At 47.7% G+C, this 19688-nt stretch overlaps 2 protein-coding genes across 4 annotated transcripts in view; one reads left to right on the forward strand and one right to left on the reverse strand.

The window, feature by feature from the left end:
* Nucleotides 1–5797, forward strand: part of ARHGAP4 (Rho GTPase activating protein 4) — a 66389-nt gene extending 60592 nt beyond the window's left edge. Inside the window, exons 20-23 of one of the 3 annotated variants that reach the window (XM_035140828.3) lie at nt 1156–1242; nt 1423–1578; nt 3972–4053; nt 4180–5797. In XM_035140828.3, coding sequence (XP_034996719.2) covers nt 1156–1242; nt 1423–1578; nt 3972–4053; nt 4180–4404 — 550 coding nt within the window. In that variant the 3' untranslated portion in view covers nt 4405–5797. The remainder of the gene's footprint in view (nt 1–1155; nt 1243–1422; nt 1579–3971; nt 4054–4179) is intronic. The other 2 variants (XM_088658626.1, XM_088658625.1) reach the window with 2 other exon arrangements.
* On the reverse strand, nt 5789–12583 carry LOC118097693 (caveolin-3). The gene is made up of 2 exons (XM_035140831.3): nt 12326–12583; nt 5789–6784 (listed from the first exon to the last, which is right to left on the reverse strand). The coding sequence occupies exons 1-2, from the start codon at nt 12464–12466 to the stop codon at nt 6434–6436; spliced, it is 492 nt and encodes a 163-aa protein (XP_034996722.1). The 5' UTR covers nt 12467–12583; the 3' UTR covers nt 5789–6433.
* Between the last annotated feature and the right edge of the window lie 7105 nt (nt 12584–19688).

Here is a 19688-nt window from a genome sequence, read left to right on the forward strand (position 1 = left end):
ACCGGATCTCTCCGGCGCCCTCCCGCCCCGTTTCCCAGCGGTGGGCGGGCGGGCAGGCACAGCGCGATCTCTCTGGCGCCCTCTCGCCCCGTTTCTCTGGGGGCCGGCGCTGTGATGCCCTGCGCCACCCAGCCTGCGCAGTAGGGCCGGCCCTGTGCTGCCTCTATTTATTTAAAAAGTATACTGCTCTTAAATCATAAATTTCCTGGGTAGATCAACTAATAGAAACACTGAAAAGCAGTGCTTGATATGTTTGTGGCCCAGGGAGCAAGGAGGAGAAATACATTGGAGGTTAAAAGCCTGGTAAAAGCATAAAGGGGTTTGATATAGAAATATATGAGTGTAGGCACCAGGCGAGCCTCCCTGGTGAGAGAATTCCACCAGTGAGATGCCGCTATGAAAAAGATGCTCTCCTCAGTAGCCCTTGGTGGGTTTACCTGATACATAACCTCTGAGGCTGCTTGATGTGAGAAGGTGATCCCTCAAGTTTCCAGGTCTCAAGCCATGTGGGGCTTAGAAGGTAAGGACCAGCACTCAACTGCGTGTGTAGACCAAGATTCAGGAGGAAAGTTCATGGATATTTAGAACTAATGGGCAACAGAGAGTCATAAAGATACTGGAAACAGATGCCCCATGATGCTCCTATATAGTGACTTTTTATTTCCAAGCTTTATGTGCCATAATGAGGACTAGAGACTTAGGGTGCATACACAACATACATGGAAAGTGCACAATTTCCTCCAAAAATTCGTGGGAACTGTAGTTTGTTAAGGCTATTGGGAATTGTGGCTGTTGGCAGGGTAAACTACAGTTCCCAGGATTCTTTCCAGGAAGTAATGGGCTTTAAATATATGATGTGTATGGCGTGTCAGAAGTTTGTTTTAAAAAAAGAAAAGGGAAAAGAGGTGGGATCCTTACAGCAGTGGAAGTGCTGGGTAGATGCCCCTCTGTGCTGAATAGTTAATTCAGGACTCCCTATTCCTCATGGGTGGGCTAAGCAAAGTTAGTGTTTGCAGCTTCTCACTGTGGCCATGCTCTGAGGGCCTCTAGAAAGGTGACTTGTGGGGAAGCACCTTAGGCTAGCTCGGGAGGAAAATTCCTCCCACCGGCTTTTTTTAACAAGTTTCTATTTCCCCCTGTCGCTTACCCTGGCAGCGAGAAACAATCTAGCCCCCGGAGTTCCAGGTTAGAGATTGACACGGGATCCTCTCTGGATGAGCCGCTCCCTGAACCCGCCAGCAGGTAGGAGAAGGTGTGGCAGACAGACCTCTTCCCAGGAAGTGGCAGCATCTCAGCGCTGCGTGGTGGAGGATGACGGCACCTGTAGGAAACGGTTGCATTCCACCCCAGAGATGGCTGTGCCTGGGCACCTTGGGACTGGATCCGTGTTATAAGCAGATGTTCTTTCTCTCTCTTTCCCAGGCTGCGGATGAATTCGGATGCGGGTGGTGGGGGTCGCCAGCGTGGTGGAGGGAGCAGCCCCATCCGCAAGCTGGCGTCGCCTTTCATGGACGGGGGCCGCCTGTCCTTCCCCCTCCTGCAGCCTGCCCACTCCAGGACCTTTCACCCAACGGAAAGGTGAGAGCAAGGAAGACGAAAGCATTGGTAGGTGGGTGGAATTCCCCGTGGTTGCAAATGTACGTTAGATGGATGGCAGGGGTAGGATGGCAATCTCTCCAGGTATGATCTTGTTGAGATTCCTGCATTGCAGGGGGCTGGACCTTCCAACTCTACAATTCTATGACTCTTGTATTATCAGATGTCAGAGACTAGCAGGGCTCTGAGGAGTGTGTAGCAGGGGCAGGGGAAGGGCTCAGCCAGGGCTGGAGGAAGGGGAATAGGCTGAGCAGCCGGAGTCAGGGGAGGAAGTGCAGAGCACGCCAGGAGCAAAGGAAGAGACAGTTCCTGAGAGAGGTGGGTGGTGGAATCCCCAGTCCCCTTCGTCCTCTTCCCTGCTTTCTCCAAGGACCAGGAGGGGCTCGAAGAGGCAGGCATAGTGGCAACATCCATGTAGGAGAAGCTGCAGGCTGTTTGCACACATTCCGTCAGGGAAGGGTACCTAAATTTGGGTGGAGACGTGGTCACCATTCTGCTCAACAGCTTGGGAGCTGGGGATGCCAGCTGCTTAGCCACCAGAAGCGTATATGAGTGTTCGGTGCACCTTAGGAGCTACCACAAGTTCATGCTTTGTAATAAAGAATTAAGAGGGACCCAGGTGGCGCTGTGGGCTAAACCACTGAGCCTAGGGCTTGCTGATCAGAAGGTCGGCGGTTCGAATCCCTGCGACGGGGTGAGCTCCCGTTGCTTGGTCCCAGCTCCTGCCAACCTACCGGTAGCAGTTCGAAAGCACGTCAAAATGCAAGTAGATAAATAGGAACCGCTACAGCGGGAAGGTAAACGGCGTTTCCATGTGCTGCTCTGGTTTGCCAGAAGCGGCTTTGTCATGCTGGCCACATGACCTGGAAGCTATACGCCAGCTCCCTCGGCAAATAATGCGAGATGGGCGCGCAACCCCAGAGTCGGTCATGACTGGACCTAATGGTCAGGGGTCCCTTTACCTTTACCTTTTAATAAAGAATTAAACTGCTTTCTGTCTGTCCTCTTTCAGCTGGGTGTGCTCAGGGCATCAGAGCAGTGTTGTGAGGCTACTCTAGTAAGTTCCATGGGAAGCCCTTGCACAGGGCAGAAGAGAAGGAGGTGGGTTGCTTCTCATTAGAATCATAGAAATGTAGAGCTGGATGGGACCTGAGGCTCACCTAGTCTAGCTTCCTGCAATGCCGGAATTGCGACTAAAGAATCCCTGGCAGATGGCCATCCGAACTCTCTTTGGAACCTCTGTTCAAACTGCATTGATGACACCAGAGTGGCATGGGACCTGGCCATGCAGAAGTGACTCCCACACCACCACTCTGGCAATGTAATAGTTGGGCCTTGGGGTTAGATCTACAACCTATGCAGCAGATGAAGTGGCGGAGTCTTGGAGTGGTAGAGTGACCGTAGACATGAGATTCTCATTTTAGAATCAAACATAGGAAGAAGGCTTATAACAAGGAACACCATTTGTCCGTCTAGTTCAGTATTGGCTACACTGACCTGCAGAAGTGTTGCAGGATTTCAGACAAAGCCTGTCTCTGGTAATGCTGAGGATTGAACTTGGGATTGCATGCAAAGCTGTGTCGCTGCCCCATGAATGCTTCCTTACATTAAAAAACAACAAAGTTCGCTGCAAGTCGAAATCTTATATATATATATGGGAGAGCATTCAAAAATGGTTTTCCTCTGTAGGCAGATTGAAATGGAACAGTCCATTCTGCCGTCTCATTCTGCCACTGCTTGAGTGGATCCAGCCATAGGGATCCATTAGTAGGGAAGGAAGAATCAGGTGAGCAACAGAGGTGCAGGTAAGATGATGCTGGAAAGATCAGGGAGAGTTTGGTGAAGTGAGTTTTATACTGAAGGGAAACAGCTTGCTGAAAGCATAAGTCATGTTGTTACTGACATCATAAGCTTGTCAGAGCAGTGTCAGAAAAAAAAAGCAAAGGAGGCAGGCAAGTACTTGAGTTTGTATGGAACAGAGATCCAGAATAGATGTAAAGGCATCTTACCTCTGTTAATCTGTTCCTGTGTTGCACAAAGATAAGGAATAGATTTACTCCATAGATTTATAGTGTAGCTGTAGCCTGATAGCGCTTTCTCTCTCCCTCCCTCCCTCCCACACTTGTCATTGTGGTTAGAGAAGTAATTTGCAAAATGCAAACACACCTTAAGTCTCTTCTCCCAAGGAAATGCGCCCTGTGACCCTGCCCATAACTTCCCATCACTCTGGGAAATGGAAGCGCAGAACAACATAGCTGAGAGGCAAGCAGAGAAGTGCAGAGATTTAATTATGTGGACTAGAATCCTGATGATGCACTTAGGGACAATAGATCTTAAATTTGATACTCTCTTCTGTGCTGTTTGCTCTGCCCCAGGCCAGAAGTTTGCCCACGGCCCTGGGGAGTCAACAGCTCAGAGAGGCAGGGGCAGATGGAGAAACGGGTGGAAGTAGATAAGGTAAAGTGCCAATCATTTTCTCTTTTTCTCCTAATATAACATTTCTGCTGCTTCTGCAGTTCATCCCTCCCCCCCCCCCACCTGCCCTGCTCCCTCACCAGCCTTTCTCTATTTCACCATTTTTAGGAGGTTGCCAGAAATATGGATTCTGTGTTCAAGGAACTTCTTGGAAAAACTTCTGGCTTGAAGCCCATGGGGGCTGACGATCCCTTCAACCACCCTGAACAGCCAGACCCCCCAAAGGGTACCCCCGCTGGCAAGAAGGGAGCCATCCCTGCGAAAATGGCCTCTTCAAACAGGGTGCTCCTGCGGGGCAGAGGGGTCTTCAAATCCTCTGGGAACGGAGAGTGAGCCAGACTTGGGGGTGGGGGAAAGGGTCCCCAACATGTCTTGCCCAATACTGTGATAATCTCCCCCTTCCCCCTTCATCTTCTGAATACCAACTCAGGGCAGATGTGTGAGTTTCTCTCTCTCTCTCTCCTGTTACAAAACGATTTGGGAGGGCGGTGATCTGATTTTTATGGGCCAAGCCAAATGCATTTAGCGGAATTTGCTATCCAGTGTCCTTGTGCACACTGGCGGTGAGTCTGGAAGTTTTAATGTTGTGGATTCGGGTGTGTGTGTGTGTGTCGGGGGTGGGGGTGGGGAGCTGCTTTAAACATATGGCAACTTTTAGGATGGTCTGCCCCCACCCGTTCAGCCTCTCCTCTGCTACCCATGGTTTGCACTTGGATTTGCATGTGAAAGTGGTGAGGTGGGGGACCAGGATTCCTTTGGATCTGTTCTTGGCAGGTGGGTGGGGGGCTAATAGTGACTAGTGTGGGTTACAATGCAAGGTGTTGAAAAGGAGGATTCTCTCTCTTGTACGTGTGTTCTGTTCCTGACATGATTCACACAAGCCCTTGCCAGCTGTGCTCCCTTCTTCCCTCTCTTCCCTCCCCCTTCCCAAACCCTTCAATGTATACCTTGGTGCTTCTCACATTTGTCTGGATTTGTAAAACTCTTCCCCCACACGCTGTCCCCGGTGCAACCTCATTCCTGTGCGCATCACCCTTTTACATTGGGGCAATAAGTAAGGGGACATAGTTGGGGGAGGGCATCCATGTGCCAATATTTCCCTTGCATTCAAGGAAGGTCTACTTTGTTCCTCTCTTTCCTTTTTTTTAACACAAAAGTCTGAGCTGCTCAGTATTAATCAGGGCTGTGTGTAACTCTATGCTTTAAAATTCTGTGCCAAGAAAAGCTGAATTCTTCAACCTGTATAAATTATGCAAATTAAGCAAACTTGCGCGGAGTCTCTTTCATAATTTATTCTGCTTGGGCTAGTCAAAAAGAGGGCGAAGCATCTGTACAGTGCTCTGAGATTCCACCCCCTGGAAAACTTACTAAGCCACTCCTGTGGCTTCTAAAATATCAACAGGCTTTGGACCACACACTTTCAAGCATATCTTTGCAGCCATTAAGGCTAGAAACTTGCTTTAATTTTTTATTTTAAAAATACAGCTGAGATTCTCAGGAAGTGGAATTTGGTGCCCAATACCACATCCTGTGCCTTTTTGGTTCTCCCACAGAATCACAGCATACACACAGCCCTGGTATTGATCCTCTTCTCTATTACCAGAAACAATTCTGTACTGTGATCTCCCCCTGCTGTCTCTTGCAATAAACTGGATTTGTAAACTCTCCACAGAGAGCACCTTCCAGCTGGAATTTTTTAATGGAATAAACAAGGCACTGAAGGATCTATTGGGCTTTATTTTCATACAATGCAGATTTGTTTTTGTTTCTTTTAACAAAAGGATAATAATCACCTTTCTTTTCAAAGCAGGACGCTAGTGGCTGAACTTGGATATTTGTAACTCTGTGCAGTTGCCACAGTGCTGCTGTTTCCCCTGCTTGGAAAAAACAAGTGTTGAAAGGCTGTCCCTGATGGCATACTATAGCTTTAAAGGGACGAGAGAATAGATGGATGAAACCAGTCTTGTGACTGTCGGTCCTAGGAGAGGATGGAGCTAATCGCAACATGAGACATGGTGCTTTAATTCTGTACACAAAGGAATTCATACTGTGGCACACTGTGAGACAGAGGGCTGCTTCATGGGGGAAGAAATAGAAGACAGATGCATGACCCATAGGACATACGCCTGCCATGCCAGGCTAAATGATGAGGCTTCTGCAAAGTACTTCCCACTAGATTCTGTCATGTGTGTATGTTTAGGGGCTATTATTTGGATTTCCCATTCCAGACCACCACTTTGACTTGGCATGTGGAGGACAGGGAACTATGGTAGAGGAACAGCTCCACCAGCCAGAAGCTCCCACCTAGATCAGGCCTCTAGCTGGAGGAAGGCAAATCCCGGAGTCCTGTCCAAACAGAGCCTCAGTCCTTGGCACGTTCCTTGCGCAGGGCCACTCGGACATCACCACAGACCTTTCCCACAGCTTCGAAGAGCGGGTCGCAGAAGGTGCGTATGCAGAGGGCATAGCAGCGCCCACAGCACTGCACCTCTATGAAGTAGCTCTTGATGCAAGGCATGGCTCCCCAGATGTGGCAGAAGGAAATGCAGGCAAAGAGGAAGCCCCAGAGCAAGGCGAGGGGCACGCCCAGTGCACCTGACAGAATCCGGTAACACCAATACTTGCTGACAGTAAAAGTGGTGTTGCTCGCCTTCCACACCCCGTCAAAACTGTGCGTGCCCTCTGGCTCAGCAATCACATCTTCAAAGTCCACCTGACAAGGTAGGGGGAAAAGCCATGAGTAAGGCAGGGCTTAATTTTAACCAGGATATGAATTTTAGAACAGACAGTTCTGAAGAAGTGTGCATGCACACGAAAGCTCATACCAAAATAAAAACTTAGTTGGTCTTTAAAGTGCTACTGAAGGATTTTTTTTATTTTACTTCGACCCAGACCAACACGGCTACCTACCTGTAACCAGAACAGACAGTGTTGTTGAGCATCTCTGTCTCTGGGGAAGCTGCAACCAGCCTTGCACATCCGGGTTCTAGCATGTGATGGCTAAGTGCTCTTTGCCCTTAGCTAGACATTTCACACAGCTGAATGTCACAAAATGGCTAGCCAATGCAGCTTCTGGTATGGAATGGCTATGAGCAGAGAGACAGCAAGGGATGGTGCTTGCTTAAAATCCCCTCCCCAAAGCTGTTTTTCCTCTTGGTGAAGCTCTAAGCATGTGCTCACCCTCACAGACATATGTCTTCTACCCTATGTGGGGAGTTGCAGTTGTCCCATCCCAGCTGCTTCAGTACTCCAAACTGTTCCACACAGCCTTTTCCCATGAGAAGTGGCCAGCTATGTTTTGTCACACACATTTGCATCATGAACATCTGAAGAGTCAAAAGGAATCTCTTCACACAGCACATAGTTAAACTATGGAATCCGCTCCCATGAGAAGTTGTGATGACCACCAACTTGGATGGCTTTAAAAGAGAATTAGACAAATTCATGACGGACAAGGCTAGCAGGAGCTACTTGCTATGATAGTGCCTCTGAAGACCATGAGGGCTCTTCTGCTCAGGTTCTGCTCGCAGGCACCTTTTGGGCCCCTGTGAGAACTCGATGGGATCTTTTGTTCTTAGGTGGCCTGTCATTCTGCCCTGGTTCTGCACCCACTTCTAGAAGAGCCAGGAGGTCCACAATCAATGAGCAGAAATGTACATGAGGATGAAACAATTTTGGGGAAGATTCTGTCCCAAACAGGATATGTGCCAGCCAACTGGCCTTTCTTGTATGTTATTCTGGCTATGTTCTCATGTTTCATTCTATTTTCCACGATCATTTCCTCAGATTACATGGCAAATGTTAACATACTGCAATTTAGTGATTTTTAAGGCTCTCTGTGGCCTTGGGTCCAGCTTACATCAAAGAGCGCTCCTAACCATATGAATCCTTTGGGCTGTTCAGATATTCAGGAGAAAGGCTTTGCTTTGGATGGCAATTTGCTGTGTAGAAACCTCAGTGGGCTCCTTTGGCTGGTTCTGTGAAACTTCCTCCCTTGGGAAACTTGCCTTTACTGGCTCTACAGAGCCTTTACAGAGCTATGACTGTTGTCCCCGCAGCACTAAAATAGTCCCTGGACTTCTGTGGAAGTTGATAATAAACCATCCTAGATTATAGAAAGTGTGAATTTACAGACCGTTTTTAATTGTTGGGAGCTGTCCAGGTTCTGCCAAGAAGGGCAGGGTTGGTGTACAGTCGTACCTTGGAAGTTTAATGGAATCCATTCCAGATATCCGTTTGACTTTCAAAACATTTGGAAACCAAAGTGCGGCTTCTGATTGGCTGCAGGAAGCTCCTGCAGCCAATCGGAAGCCCCGTCGGACGTCCGGGTTCCAAAGAACGTTCGCTAACCTGAACACTCACTTCCAGGTTTGCGGCATTTGGGAGTCAAAACTCCCGAGTACCAAGACGTTTGGGATTGAAGGTACGACTGTATTTTAAATCATGAGCAAAAGTCAGATTAAAATGTAAAAGAAATGAGAGCAGACCTCCCAAAGGTAGAGCAACGTGATCAGCATTAAGTGGATTAAACATTAGCATTATCCTTCCAGAGTGCCATTTTCTTTCTTCTTTTCAATCTGTCCTTTTTATAGCCTTGTTAGCTTCCTTGCACGGTGGGATAACCAACCGTTGACAGAATCATAAAGCTAAAAAGAGAACTGCATCTAGTTCTACTTCTTGAGGGCCAAACATGGAACACAGAGAGAGGAGGCTTTGCTTCCCCACTGCAGTTGGAATAACACACACAGCTTGCAGCCTTGGGGAGTACAATAAAAAAAACTCCACTTGCCTGGTCACCTATGGGGAGTAAGAATTGTAATGAGGTGACCTGTAAGACTGGAAGCACTTGTATATGGAAAGAGATTGGTTCCTTCTCTTTTTCAGGCTAGTCAAATTTATGAACCCACAGCATTATGGACCCTTTCCTTGTCAATGCACACCATACATTAAAGCACATGGCTTTCCCTGCAAAGCAGTGCTTTTTTCTGAAGGTACTCAAAGGTATGCAGTACTGACACTTATTTTTTCTAGAAGAAAACCACTGCCCAAAACAATCCTGAGAACTGTACCGGTAGTTTATTAAGGGTGCTGGGAACTGTAGCTCTGAGGTGGGGAAACTACAGTTCCCAGGAATATTTTAGGGGAGTTGTATGCTTTTAAATGTATGGTGTGGACGCAGGAAAAAAGAGTCACTGGGAATCAAACTCACTTGAGGTGTATAACATACCGTATTGGCCTGAATATAAGCCTCACTTTTTTTTCCAAATTCCAACTGGGAAAAGTTAAAGTGCTGCTTAAATTCGCAACCTTACAAAAACTGGCTTTTACGATATCGCTGCTGAAACAGACATACTGTAAAATGGAATGGGTGTGAGTGTCTGTGGAATTTTAAGGGAGCGGCTTGTCTCTCCCCCCCCCCCAATGAATTTTAAAGGTGTGGCTTATATTCAGGCCAATACGGTAATATGTGGAATATTGCAAGTGTCTCTTTTAGCAATCTGGGGCAAATTAGCTCCTTTTAATCTAAACTACCTCACAGGGCTGTTGTTATGCTGTGAGCATTGCTCTGAGCAACATGCAGGAAGGCAGGATAAACAAAGAATCAAGTGAGGAAGCTGGCTATCTTTTTTATACAAGCTGTGGGTTAAACCACTGAGCCTAGGGCTTGCTGATCAGAAGGTCGGCGGTTCGAATCCCTGTGACGGGGTGAGCTCCCGTTGCTTGGTCCCAGCTCCTGCCAACCTAGCAGTTCGAAAGCACGTCAAAAATGCAAGTAGATAAATAGGAACCGCTACAGCGGGAAGGTAAACGGCGTTTCCATGTGCTGCTCTGGTTCGCCAGAAGCGGCTTTGTCATGCTGGCCACATGACCTGGAAGCTGTACACCGGCTCCCTCGGCCAATAATGTGAGATGAGCGCGCAACCCCAGAGTCGGTCACGACTGGACCTAATGGTCAGGGGTCCCTTTACCTTTACCTTTAGGCGAGGGTATAGTAAGTCCACTGGGGAGATGAAGATAGAATTACTTATTCTTAGGACCTCCTCCACCCTGCCTCAGTTCCTGAGGACAACTGGAGTGGCAAGCCAGGTTCGCAGTCCACTCCCCCTCAATATAACAGCAAATCATATGCCCCTGATTTGGCACCAAAGAGCATTTCTCAAAGGGCTCCATTAGGCCCCATGGCCACCAATTGCCAATTCCTACCTGTGAACTCCCATGAGCCTATGGTGCTTGGGAGAAATGAACGTGGATATGGGTCTGAGTTACAGAAATAGTCACCACTCTGAATTTTTGGGTGATGACCAATTCTTTCTAAAGATGAAATAGGAGGAAGTGACTGCCACTATGGGCTGAAGGACTTCATATGGAATGTTCCAGCTGCCTTTGAGACCTCCCATTCACTCTCCTGTTTTAATTCTGTTCCACAAAAACATTATTTCATGTTTGTGGAAATTTTAGCCTTGCAGTCCTGCACCTGAGGCTCATGTCTTTGAAATAAATGCAAAGAGGGTGTCAGCCAAGACATCTGCATTCTGTTTCTGGCTCAGTGAGAGGTCCAGTCCATTGGCCATTCTCTCTCACTGCCCTTAGGCCACAAACTGCCTCCTACCTCTTTCTCCCCCCCTCCCTCTTCAAAGCCCAACCTTTTCTGTGAAGACTTGGCTGACTCTTCCTCCCCTGCCGTGCCATCTTCACCCCAGCTGCCCCAAAGCCATCCCTTGGCAACTAAGGGCTCACCCACACTTCAGCTTGTCCTGTGCCGAGAAAGCAATGGGTCTGGGTGGTTGCCCTGCTCCTTTCCCAGAGAAAGCCACTCTAGCTCTAAATCGGAGCAAATGGCAATCCGCAGAAAACCCAAGCTGCCTTTTGCTCCAATTGAGTGCTAAAGAGCAGTTTTCCCGAGGGGAAAGCAGCGGCACAAGAGGAAGTCTGGATCAGCCCTAACTGTCCACAAGGACGTTGTTCTGAAACAAATATAAGCACTGAACAGACAGCAGCATTTGCTTAATGGCCATATCCACCCAGACACAGGGCTCAGCCACACTTCTGTGGTCCTAAACTGGCTCCTTAACCTGATTGATGTTTGTTCCAATTCAGTGATAAAGAGTGGGCTTTCCTGGGAAAAGCAGCAGGACAAAAGAAAAACCTCTTGGATCATGGGGAGTGTGGGTGAGCACACAGACGAAAGGATCCTTGGAGAATCTACTCTTTCCCCCCCGTAGCAAATAGCAACAGACTTTGGGCTTTTGTTTGTATCTCAGTTGATGAAGTGCTTCATGGATCAAGTATACAAGAACTTCTGTTGTTCATGCTGGAAGGAGAAAGGGCTTTAAAAAGGGTAAAAGACCTTTGCCTGGGTCTCCTCAGGAGAAGGAGGGAAAGGGTGAGTTTAGATGGGTGGGTCAGTGGTGGGGCACAAATGGGAAGCAACTGAGGGCCACATTTGCCCCCCCCCAAATAGCCACTAACCTATACTTCATCTAAGTAACTGCATTTACTGCTCATCACTATCCATCCCTATTCTTAAGTCCTTTCCCCTTGCTATATATATAATGAACAACAACATTAATGTCCTGCCTTTCTGCCACAATATGAGATGCTCAAGGTGCTTTTAGATTGCATGTTCCATGGGGCATATATGCCACTCTCCCTTTTTTAGCGGAGCTTTGTGCCATAGCAGAGATGAGCAGAAGGTTGATCAGGATCTACAGGTATTGCAGTAGGTCCCAATTGTTTTCACAACAGCAGCAACCCACCCACCCCAGAGAGGCTGGTGAAACGAAGAAAGCATGCTGAGGAAAGGAGGGGTGGATCTTTTGCCTGAAAGGGCTGTGAGCTCAATTCTGGCACTGAAAACAAGTTCCTGGGCTGATACACTCAGAGGAGCACTGTCCCTTTACCCCCCCCCCTTCACAACTTTTGCACCCAGCTCCTGCTTGTGGTCTTTAGGGTTCTGGGGAGGCGGATGGGGGACAAAGCAGATCCTTCAAGTTTTAAGTCTCACTTGGTGCACAAATGAATATCGTAAGGGGGAGGGGGTTAGAGAGCACACACTGCTTTGTTACTGCAAAGGAGCATGGGTGCTATCTGCAGAATGAATTTTCTCTTTTGTTCCTGGGCTATTTTTGAAAGCTTTGCCCACCCCCACCCCCACCTCCTCGCCCCACCTGCTCTCAGTCTAAAGGGAACTTCATCATTTTGCATCCTAAGGAGTGTGCTTCTTTCTGTCATTAAAATAGGAATGCTCTCTCACCTTCACCACTTCTTGGTTGATCTGCTTGGGGTCTCTTTCCACCAGATCAATCTCTTTGGTGAGGGGGTCCCGGGAGTCTACTTTCCCCAGGGTCACTTCTTCTTCTTCTTCTTCTTCTCTTCCTCCTCCTTGCTGGGCCATGGCTCTAGGCCGTTCCCTGCTCAGCTCCTTTCACTCTGAAGAGCGCCAGCCAGTTGTCACTGGCTGTCAGGACAGAGCTGCCTCTCCCACCTGCTGACTCCGTCTTGACTGCAGTCCACAGATAGGGGAGTCTGTTCTGAAAATAGTCTGCTTCAAAGCCAGAATGCATCTGCTCTAGGGTAGGGCAGAGGGGTGGTTTTTTTGGTAAGGCTTAGTATAGTTTATGGTGTAGTTAATGGCTCTATCCCTTTTTTATTTCATAGCATAAAATAACTGCAATAGAATGTTGCTATGAAGGGTCTCTGTATTTGTCCATCTAGGTGGCAGCCAGGATTTCAGATTAAATTAAAGGGCATCTGTCATATCTGGGTCATCTATACAGTATCTTCTTAAAATGGAAAATACCGGTATCTCTCCTCCCTTTTTCTTTTCCTCCTGATTACAGTGCTGTGGGTTAAACCACTGAGCCTAGGGCTTGCTGATCAGAAGGTCGGCAGTTCGAATCCCCGAGACGGGGTGACCTCCCATTGCTCGGTCCCAGCTCCTGCCAACCTAGCAGTTCGAAAGCACGTCAAAGTGCAAGTAGATAAATAGGTACTGCTACAGCGGGAAGGTCTTTGTCCATGGAGTTTTCTTGGCAAAATACTGGAGTGGGGACTCCAGTGTGGCGCTGTGGGCTAAACCACTGAGCCTAGGGCTTGCTGATCAGAAGGTCGGCGGTTCGAATCCCTGTGACAGGGTGAGCTCCCGTTGCTTGGTCCCAGCTCCTGCCAACCTAGCAGTTCGAAAGCACATCAAAATGCAAGTAGATAAATAGGAACCGCTATAGCGGGAAGGTAAACGACATTTCCATGTGCTGCTCTGGTTTGCCAGAAGCGGCTTTGTCATGCTGGCCACATGACCTGGAAGCTATACGCCGGCTCACTCGGCCAATAATGCGAGATGAGCGCGCAACCCCAGAGTCGGTCACGACTGGACCTAATGGTCAGGGATCCCTTTACCCTTTACAGCGGGAAGGTCTTTGTCCATGGAGTTTTCTTGGCAAAATACTGGAGTGGTTTGCCAGTTCCTTCTCCAGGTAGATCACATTTAGTCTAAACTCTCAGCTATGACCTGTCATCTTGGGTAGCCTTGCATGGCATAACTCATAGCTTCTCTGAGTTATTCAAGCCCCTTCGCCACGACAAGGCAGTGATCCATGAGGGGATCACGAAGAGTCAGACATGACTAAACAACAACAACACAGCAGGAAGGTAAACGGCGTTTCCATGTGCTGCTCTGTTCGCCAGAAGCGGCTTAGTCATGCTGGCCACATGACCTGGAAGCTGTATGCCAGCTCCCTCGGCCAATAACGCGAGATCAGCGCCACAACCCCAGAGTAGGTCACGATTGGACCTAATGGTCAGGAGTCCCTTTACCTTTACAGCATAGGGAAAGTAATCACCTTTAATGTTAAAGGACAGAGGACCTCTAGATTAGATTACTGCAATGCATTAAACACAGGGCTGCCTCTGAAGACAGTTCAGAAACTTCAGCTGGTTGCTTTGGACAAGGTGGTTTGAGCATATAATATTGATCCTGGTCTGACTGCCAATTAGTTTCCGGGTTCAATTCAAAATGCTGGTTTTGACCTATAAAGCCTTAAAAGTCTTAGGATATCTCAAGGGCCAACTCTCCCCATATGAACTGACTAGGATCCTGTGGTCATCATATGAGGCCCTTTCTTGTGTGCCTCCTCTGTGAGAGGTCCTGAGGGTAGCAGCACAAGACGCGTCTTTTCTGTGGTGACTCCTCGTTTATGGAATACTCTTCCCAGGAAGGCTCACTTGGTGACACTATCATTATATATCTTTAGGTGCAAAGCAGCTGCTTGCTTTGGTCTTTGAGAAGTAGGCATCCATGTTTTGAATGAATCCCCCCCTCTCCATTGGTTTTAATGTTGTTGTTGTTTTGTATGTTGCTTTGGGTTGTTTTAGACAAGATAAAGCGACTAACAAATAATAATAATAATAATAATAATAATAATAATAATAATAATGAAATAATTGAAGAGAATTTAAAGTAAGAAGGTGGAAGCATTGTTGTCCATGGTGTGCTCTCTGCAATGCATTAAACACGGGGCTGCCTCTGAAGACAGTTCAGAAACTTCAGCTGGTGCTGAATTCAGCTACAGCAAAGGCGGACTTTTCCCACCTCTGCCGTGCTAAGCACCTTACCTTTCCCTTACTGATCTTGCTACTGTGATCCATGCGACGGTCACCTCCATGCTCGATTATTGTAATTCACTCTTACAAGGGCTGCCTGTGAAACTGACCCAGAAACTCCAGTGGGTGCAGAATGCCGGCGGTGAGACTCCTTACGGGGTCCTTGCCACGGGATCACATTCATCCAGTGCTACACCAGCTGCACTGGCTCCCGGTGGAATATAGGGTCAGGTTTAAGGTGCTGGTTTTAACCTTTAAAGCCCTAAATGGCCTAGGACCCTCATACCTACGGGACTGCCTCTCCTGGCATTTCCCGTGGAGGACCTTAAGGTCCACAAATAATAACACCTTGGAGGTCCCGGGCCTCAAGGAGGTTAGACTGGCCTCAACCAGGCCTGGTGGAACACTCTGCCGCAAGAGACCAGGGTCCTGCGGGACTTGACATCTCTCTGCAGGGCCTGCAAGACGGAGCTGTTCCGCCAGGCCTTTGGTTGGGGCCCAGTCTGACCCCCCTCTTTCTACAAGACCCTGCATGTAAGTGGCCTCTCTAACTCTTCCCACCGGCCCATATAAGACCAGCACAAATAGCTGGGCCTGGGGAGCACTTAATGTTCCAAACCCCTGTACAGTAGTTATAATTTCTGGGTTGCCATCTGATTTTATTCTGATTTTAATTTGATTTTAAGCTGTATTTCAATCAATTGTTTGATTTTATGTTTAATGTATTATATATATACTTTGATGTTAGCTGCCCTGTCTTGGCTGGGGATATAAATATATTATTATTATTATTATTATTATTATTATTATTATTATTATTATTTGTCAAGGTGTCTTTTCAAGTGTGATGCCAGCCTGAAAAAACTGTGAATGTGAATGCACATGTACATGTGAGTTGTAGGGTTGGAAGGGACCATGAGGGTCATCTGGTCTAGCCCTCTGCAGTGCAGGAATCTTTCACCCAAGCTGGGGCTCGAACTCACAACCCTGAGATTAAGAGTCTTGTGCTCTACCGACAATCTGTCGTTTTACAGATGGTATTCAATCATAACCCAGCAAATTTGGGCTGCAGACTTAAAGCTGATTTGGAGCTCTTGCAAAAGAAACCAATTTCCCCCAAAGATCCAACTTGTTGCAATAAGAAAAGTGACAGGAAAAGGCCCTGGAAAGTGTGGGATAATGCTCATTTTGACACAACATCATCTAACCTTTACACAAACCAATCAGGATGCCGGTTGATTAATCAGGTCATCTGAAAGTGACTAGCCTCTTGCAGCAAAAATAACAAAGTCTTGTTGTCACCTTAAAGACCAGCACATTTAATAGGGTGTACAGTATATATTTGTAGAATTCAGTCCACGTCATCAGATGCATGAAGTGTTAACAGTTACCCTGAAGTGTAGCAGTAGGTGTTCATGTGTGTCTAAATGCACACACTTGTACACATACATACATACATATTTTGGAGGGGAGAGATTGTAAACTGTGGTGTCAAAGGGAAATGAAATGCAGAGAAGAACAAATGGTGATACATAGGCTGTGTACACAATACATTTAAAGCTCATTATTTCCCCCACAGAATCTTGGGAACCATAGTTTACGGGTGCTGGGGATTGTAGCTCTGTGAGGGGTAAACTACAGCTCCCAAGATTCTGTGGGGGGAAATAATGGGCTTTCAATGTGCTGCAAATGTATGGGGTGCCTGCAGCCTTACATTGTGGACAGTGATCATTCCCAGAAACCACTTGTGTTGGTTACACACATTGACACCTTGACATCTGTAAGGCAATTTTCACATAGTGTGTGATAAAAATCTATCATGCTGGTTCAGTTCACAAGTGACAGAAGCAAGTGGCCTGAGACTCTCAATGAACTGTAATTCAACAGTGTCATTCCAGTCTCTTTTAAAAGTTGTCCCCCCCCCCCGTTATGGCCAACTTAAGATCAGCTCGTAGATGGTGTCCTAGGAGACACCTACAAGTACCATGTACTTCACAGGGTTACTGTGAGGTCAGGTGTGATGGAGATCATACAGCCAATCTAAAGTCAGTGGACCAAAACAGTAACAGGTGAGGCAGCTGGGGTGGGGGAACAGCTGCTCTAAGAACTGCTGCTAAATAATAGCAGTGTTAAAAGCCTGCATCACTAGAGATGGGGGAGAAATCTGATTCTGTTCACATTTAAAGGTGGACTTACAAAATCTGTACTTTTTGAAACATTCCTTTGAAATGCACACTTCTCTGGATTTTGGAATGCAGTGCTGCTGACAGTATTGTTGTTGACATCTGTCTGTCTTGAGAGACAATGGAGTGAAGTCAAACTGCTGTGTTGGCAGCACTGAAGTGACCTCCCTGGGGCACAAGCCTAGGCAGTGTGTATGGAGGTCCCAGGCTGCCCAGGAGGGACCCCCCCCCCACCTTGGCCTCACTAGTGTGGTCCAAAGGAAAGCAGAGCAAGACGTTTGGCACCAGCAGGAGTTGCTGGAAGGAGGCATACAAGGCGCCACCCAACCACTCCAGATTTGTGTAGGGTTGTCTCCTTAGTCTTTCTTTCCCTGGAGATGCCCTGCAAGGCAGCAGCTGTTTAGGACCAGTGTTTTCCTTCCCCTGGATGGGCTCCCTTCCCAGGTGGAAGTGAGGTCAGCCCCTCACTTACCTCTACAGCATGTGCAGAAACCGCCTTCTTGACCTGCAGTGGTACCTCAGTTCTCGAACATAATTCGTTCTGGAAGATTGTACGACTTCCAAAATGTTTGAAAACCAAGCTGCAAAGGGCTGGCTGCAAACGCAATTGAGAAAATTGAAAAACATGCAGCGGAAGCCGTATGACTTCCAAGGCACGTTAAAAAATGGAAGCATTTACTTCCGGGTTTTCGGCGTTCAGGTCCCGAAACGTTCATCAACGGAGACCTATGAGAACTGAGCACTGAAGCCAAGTTCTGCTCAACATTGCGGGGGCTCGTTGCATGCGCATGACATCACAAGTGTGATACAGACGTGTGATGTCACGTGCATTGAGAGGAGGCTGTGAGGCCCAACAAGGTTCACTGCCCCTGCAGGTAGGCCTGGTGAGGCCCAGCCTCTTAAGATTGGGGGGGGGCTCAGTCCCATCCTAACATACTGGGGGGCTGGGGACTGGGGTGTCCTTAGCCCCATAGAGTTATTGTCTGTGAGCCAGAGCCTGTTTTCGCATGCAGGGGAAGTCCCTAACTCACTGAGGATTTGAGATCCACCGGCTACCTTCCTCTGGTTTAGCCAGCCTGTTGAAGCCATTCCCAAGGTGTGGCCATTGTTGCCTGCTGACAGATTTTGCACTCAGCTCTCACCTATAGTTACTAGAAGGAATTTATACAAAAAATGCATATAATAGGGTAATGTTTGAATAAGCATTCATATATTAGTGAAAATTTTAAAAAGTGCATCTATATATAAAAAAATATTCCCACTGTGTGTGCGGATGAAACAGCCTTTCACCGTAACCGCTAAACCGAATTGCATCAAATTAGGGCAAAGTGTACCTTGCCAAACCAGGGAGGGATCTTGCATAATTTTTTCCCAAAAAGCACACCTTTCATACCTAAAATAATGATTAAACACAAAAAGTGGTGCCCAAATTACACATCACCAGCAGAAGGTCTGAAGACTCCAGCAGCATCCAATAGAAAGGCAGATCGCGCGCTGTCACCAGCAAAAGCTCTGAAGGGCGGCGCTAAATAATGATGTCATCAACTGAGCAACTGAAACCACCAAGGCGGCCATTACCAAACAACCCACAGAGTCAAGGAATGGGAGATACAGGGCGGAGGCCTTGGCTCACATTTAAATACTAGCCCAAGCCAAGGCCAACAGACTAGGCCTCGCCTCTACTTTAAAGCCTACAAACTAGGCCTTGGCTCTACTTTACAGACTAGGCCTTGGCTCTACTTTACAGCCTACAGACTAGGCCTCGACTCTACTTCACAGACTAGGCCTCGGCTCCACTTTGAAGACTAGGCCTCAGCTCTACAGCCTACAAACTAGGCCTCTACTCTACTTTAAATACTATCCCGAAAATTTTTAGTTCAGTCAACAAACGTAACGAAATGCAGCTAGCACTGGATGCCACACCATGAGGGCTGGCACTTACCACAGGGCCTGCAGCGTGCTCGAGCCACACATCTCTCCTGGGAGTGATGTGGTGGCTTGGATGCATGCAGGCTCCACGCTGCCTGAAACCTACCTGCATCTACCTACCACCTCTCCCTCAGCCACCCTACAGCTGAGGGGGAGGTGGCAAAGAGGCTCCATGCAGTGTGCTCCGCCCCCATGGGCGGCTCGCCCCGCCCTTGGCTACAAGATGTGCACACTGCACCGGGCACCCGAGAGGCTAGCTATGCCGCTGGTAAGAGGCTGCCAGCTCTGCAGGCAAGGGGTGACATAACTGGGCTCCTGAGCCCCACAAGGGTGTCGCAGAAAGAATGTAGTTGGTTAATGGAGCTGTGGACTCAAAAAGGTTGAAAACCTCTGCTCTATGTTATGAAAACTTTCCTTAACCTTTCATTAGCTCAGTCTAAGCTATGAGAAAGTTGACAGAGATACGTTTTTCTCCCTCTCTCATTGTATACAATGAAGCTGAAACAGGCATCCCCAAACTTCGGCCCTCCAGATGTTTTGGACTACAATTCCCATCATCCCTGACCACTGGTCCTGTTAGCTAGGGATCATGGGAGTTGTAGGCCAAAACATCTGGAGGGCCGCAGTTTGGGGATGCCTGAGCTGAATGTTGGAAGATTCAGGCAGAGATAAGAAAGCACTTTTCCATACACCACATAGTTAAACTATGGAACTCACACCCACAGGAAGTAGTGATGGCCACCATTTTGGATGGCTTTAAAAGAGGATTAGACAAATACATAGATAAGGCTATTGTCTAGCTCCACTGTCAGTTAAGCCTTTGATTTCCAGTTGCTGGGAATTGCAATTTAGGAGTCTGCTGTGGCATTTGGTCCTGCCACTGTGAATACAGGACGCTGGACTAGA

This window comes from Zootoca vivipara, chromosome 15, assembly GCF_965207765.1.
Source record: "Zootoca vivipara chromosome 15, rZooViv2.hap1.1, whole genome shotgun sequence".
In the NCBI taxonomy this organism is placed as follows: Eukaryota; Metazoa; Chordata; class Lepidosauria; order Squamata; family Lacertidae; genus Zootoca; species Zootoca vivipara.

Excerpts from the sequence above, each read along its gene's own strand:
- LOC118097693 (XM_035140831.3), bottom strand. The coding sequence starts at position 12,466 with ATGGCCCAGCAAGGAGGAGGAAGAGAAGAAGAAGAAGAAGAAGAAGTG. Across the intron at positions 6,785-12,325 it reads TCAACCAAGAAGTGGTGAAG|GTGGACTTTGAAGATGTGAT; the intron begins GTGAGAGAGCAT and ends CTACCTTGTCAG.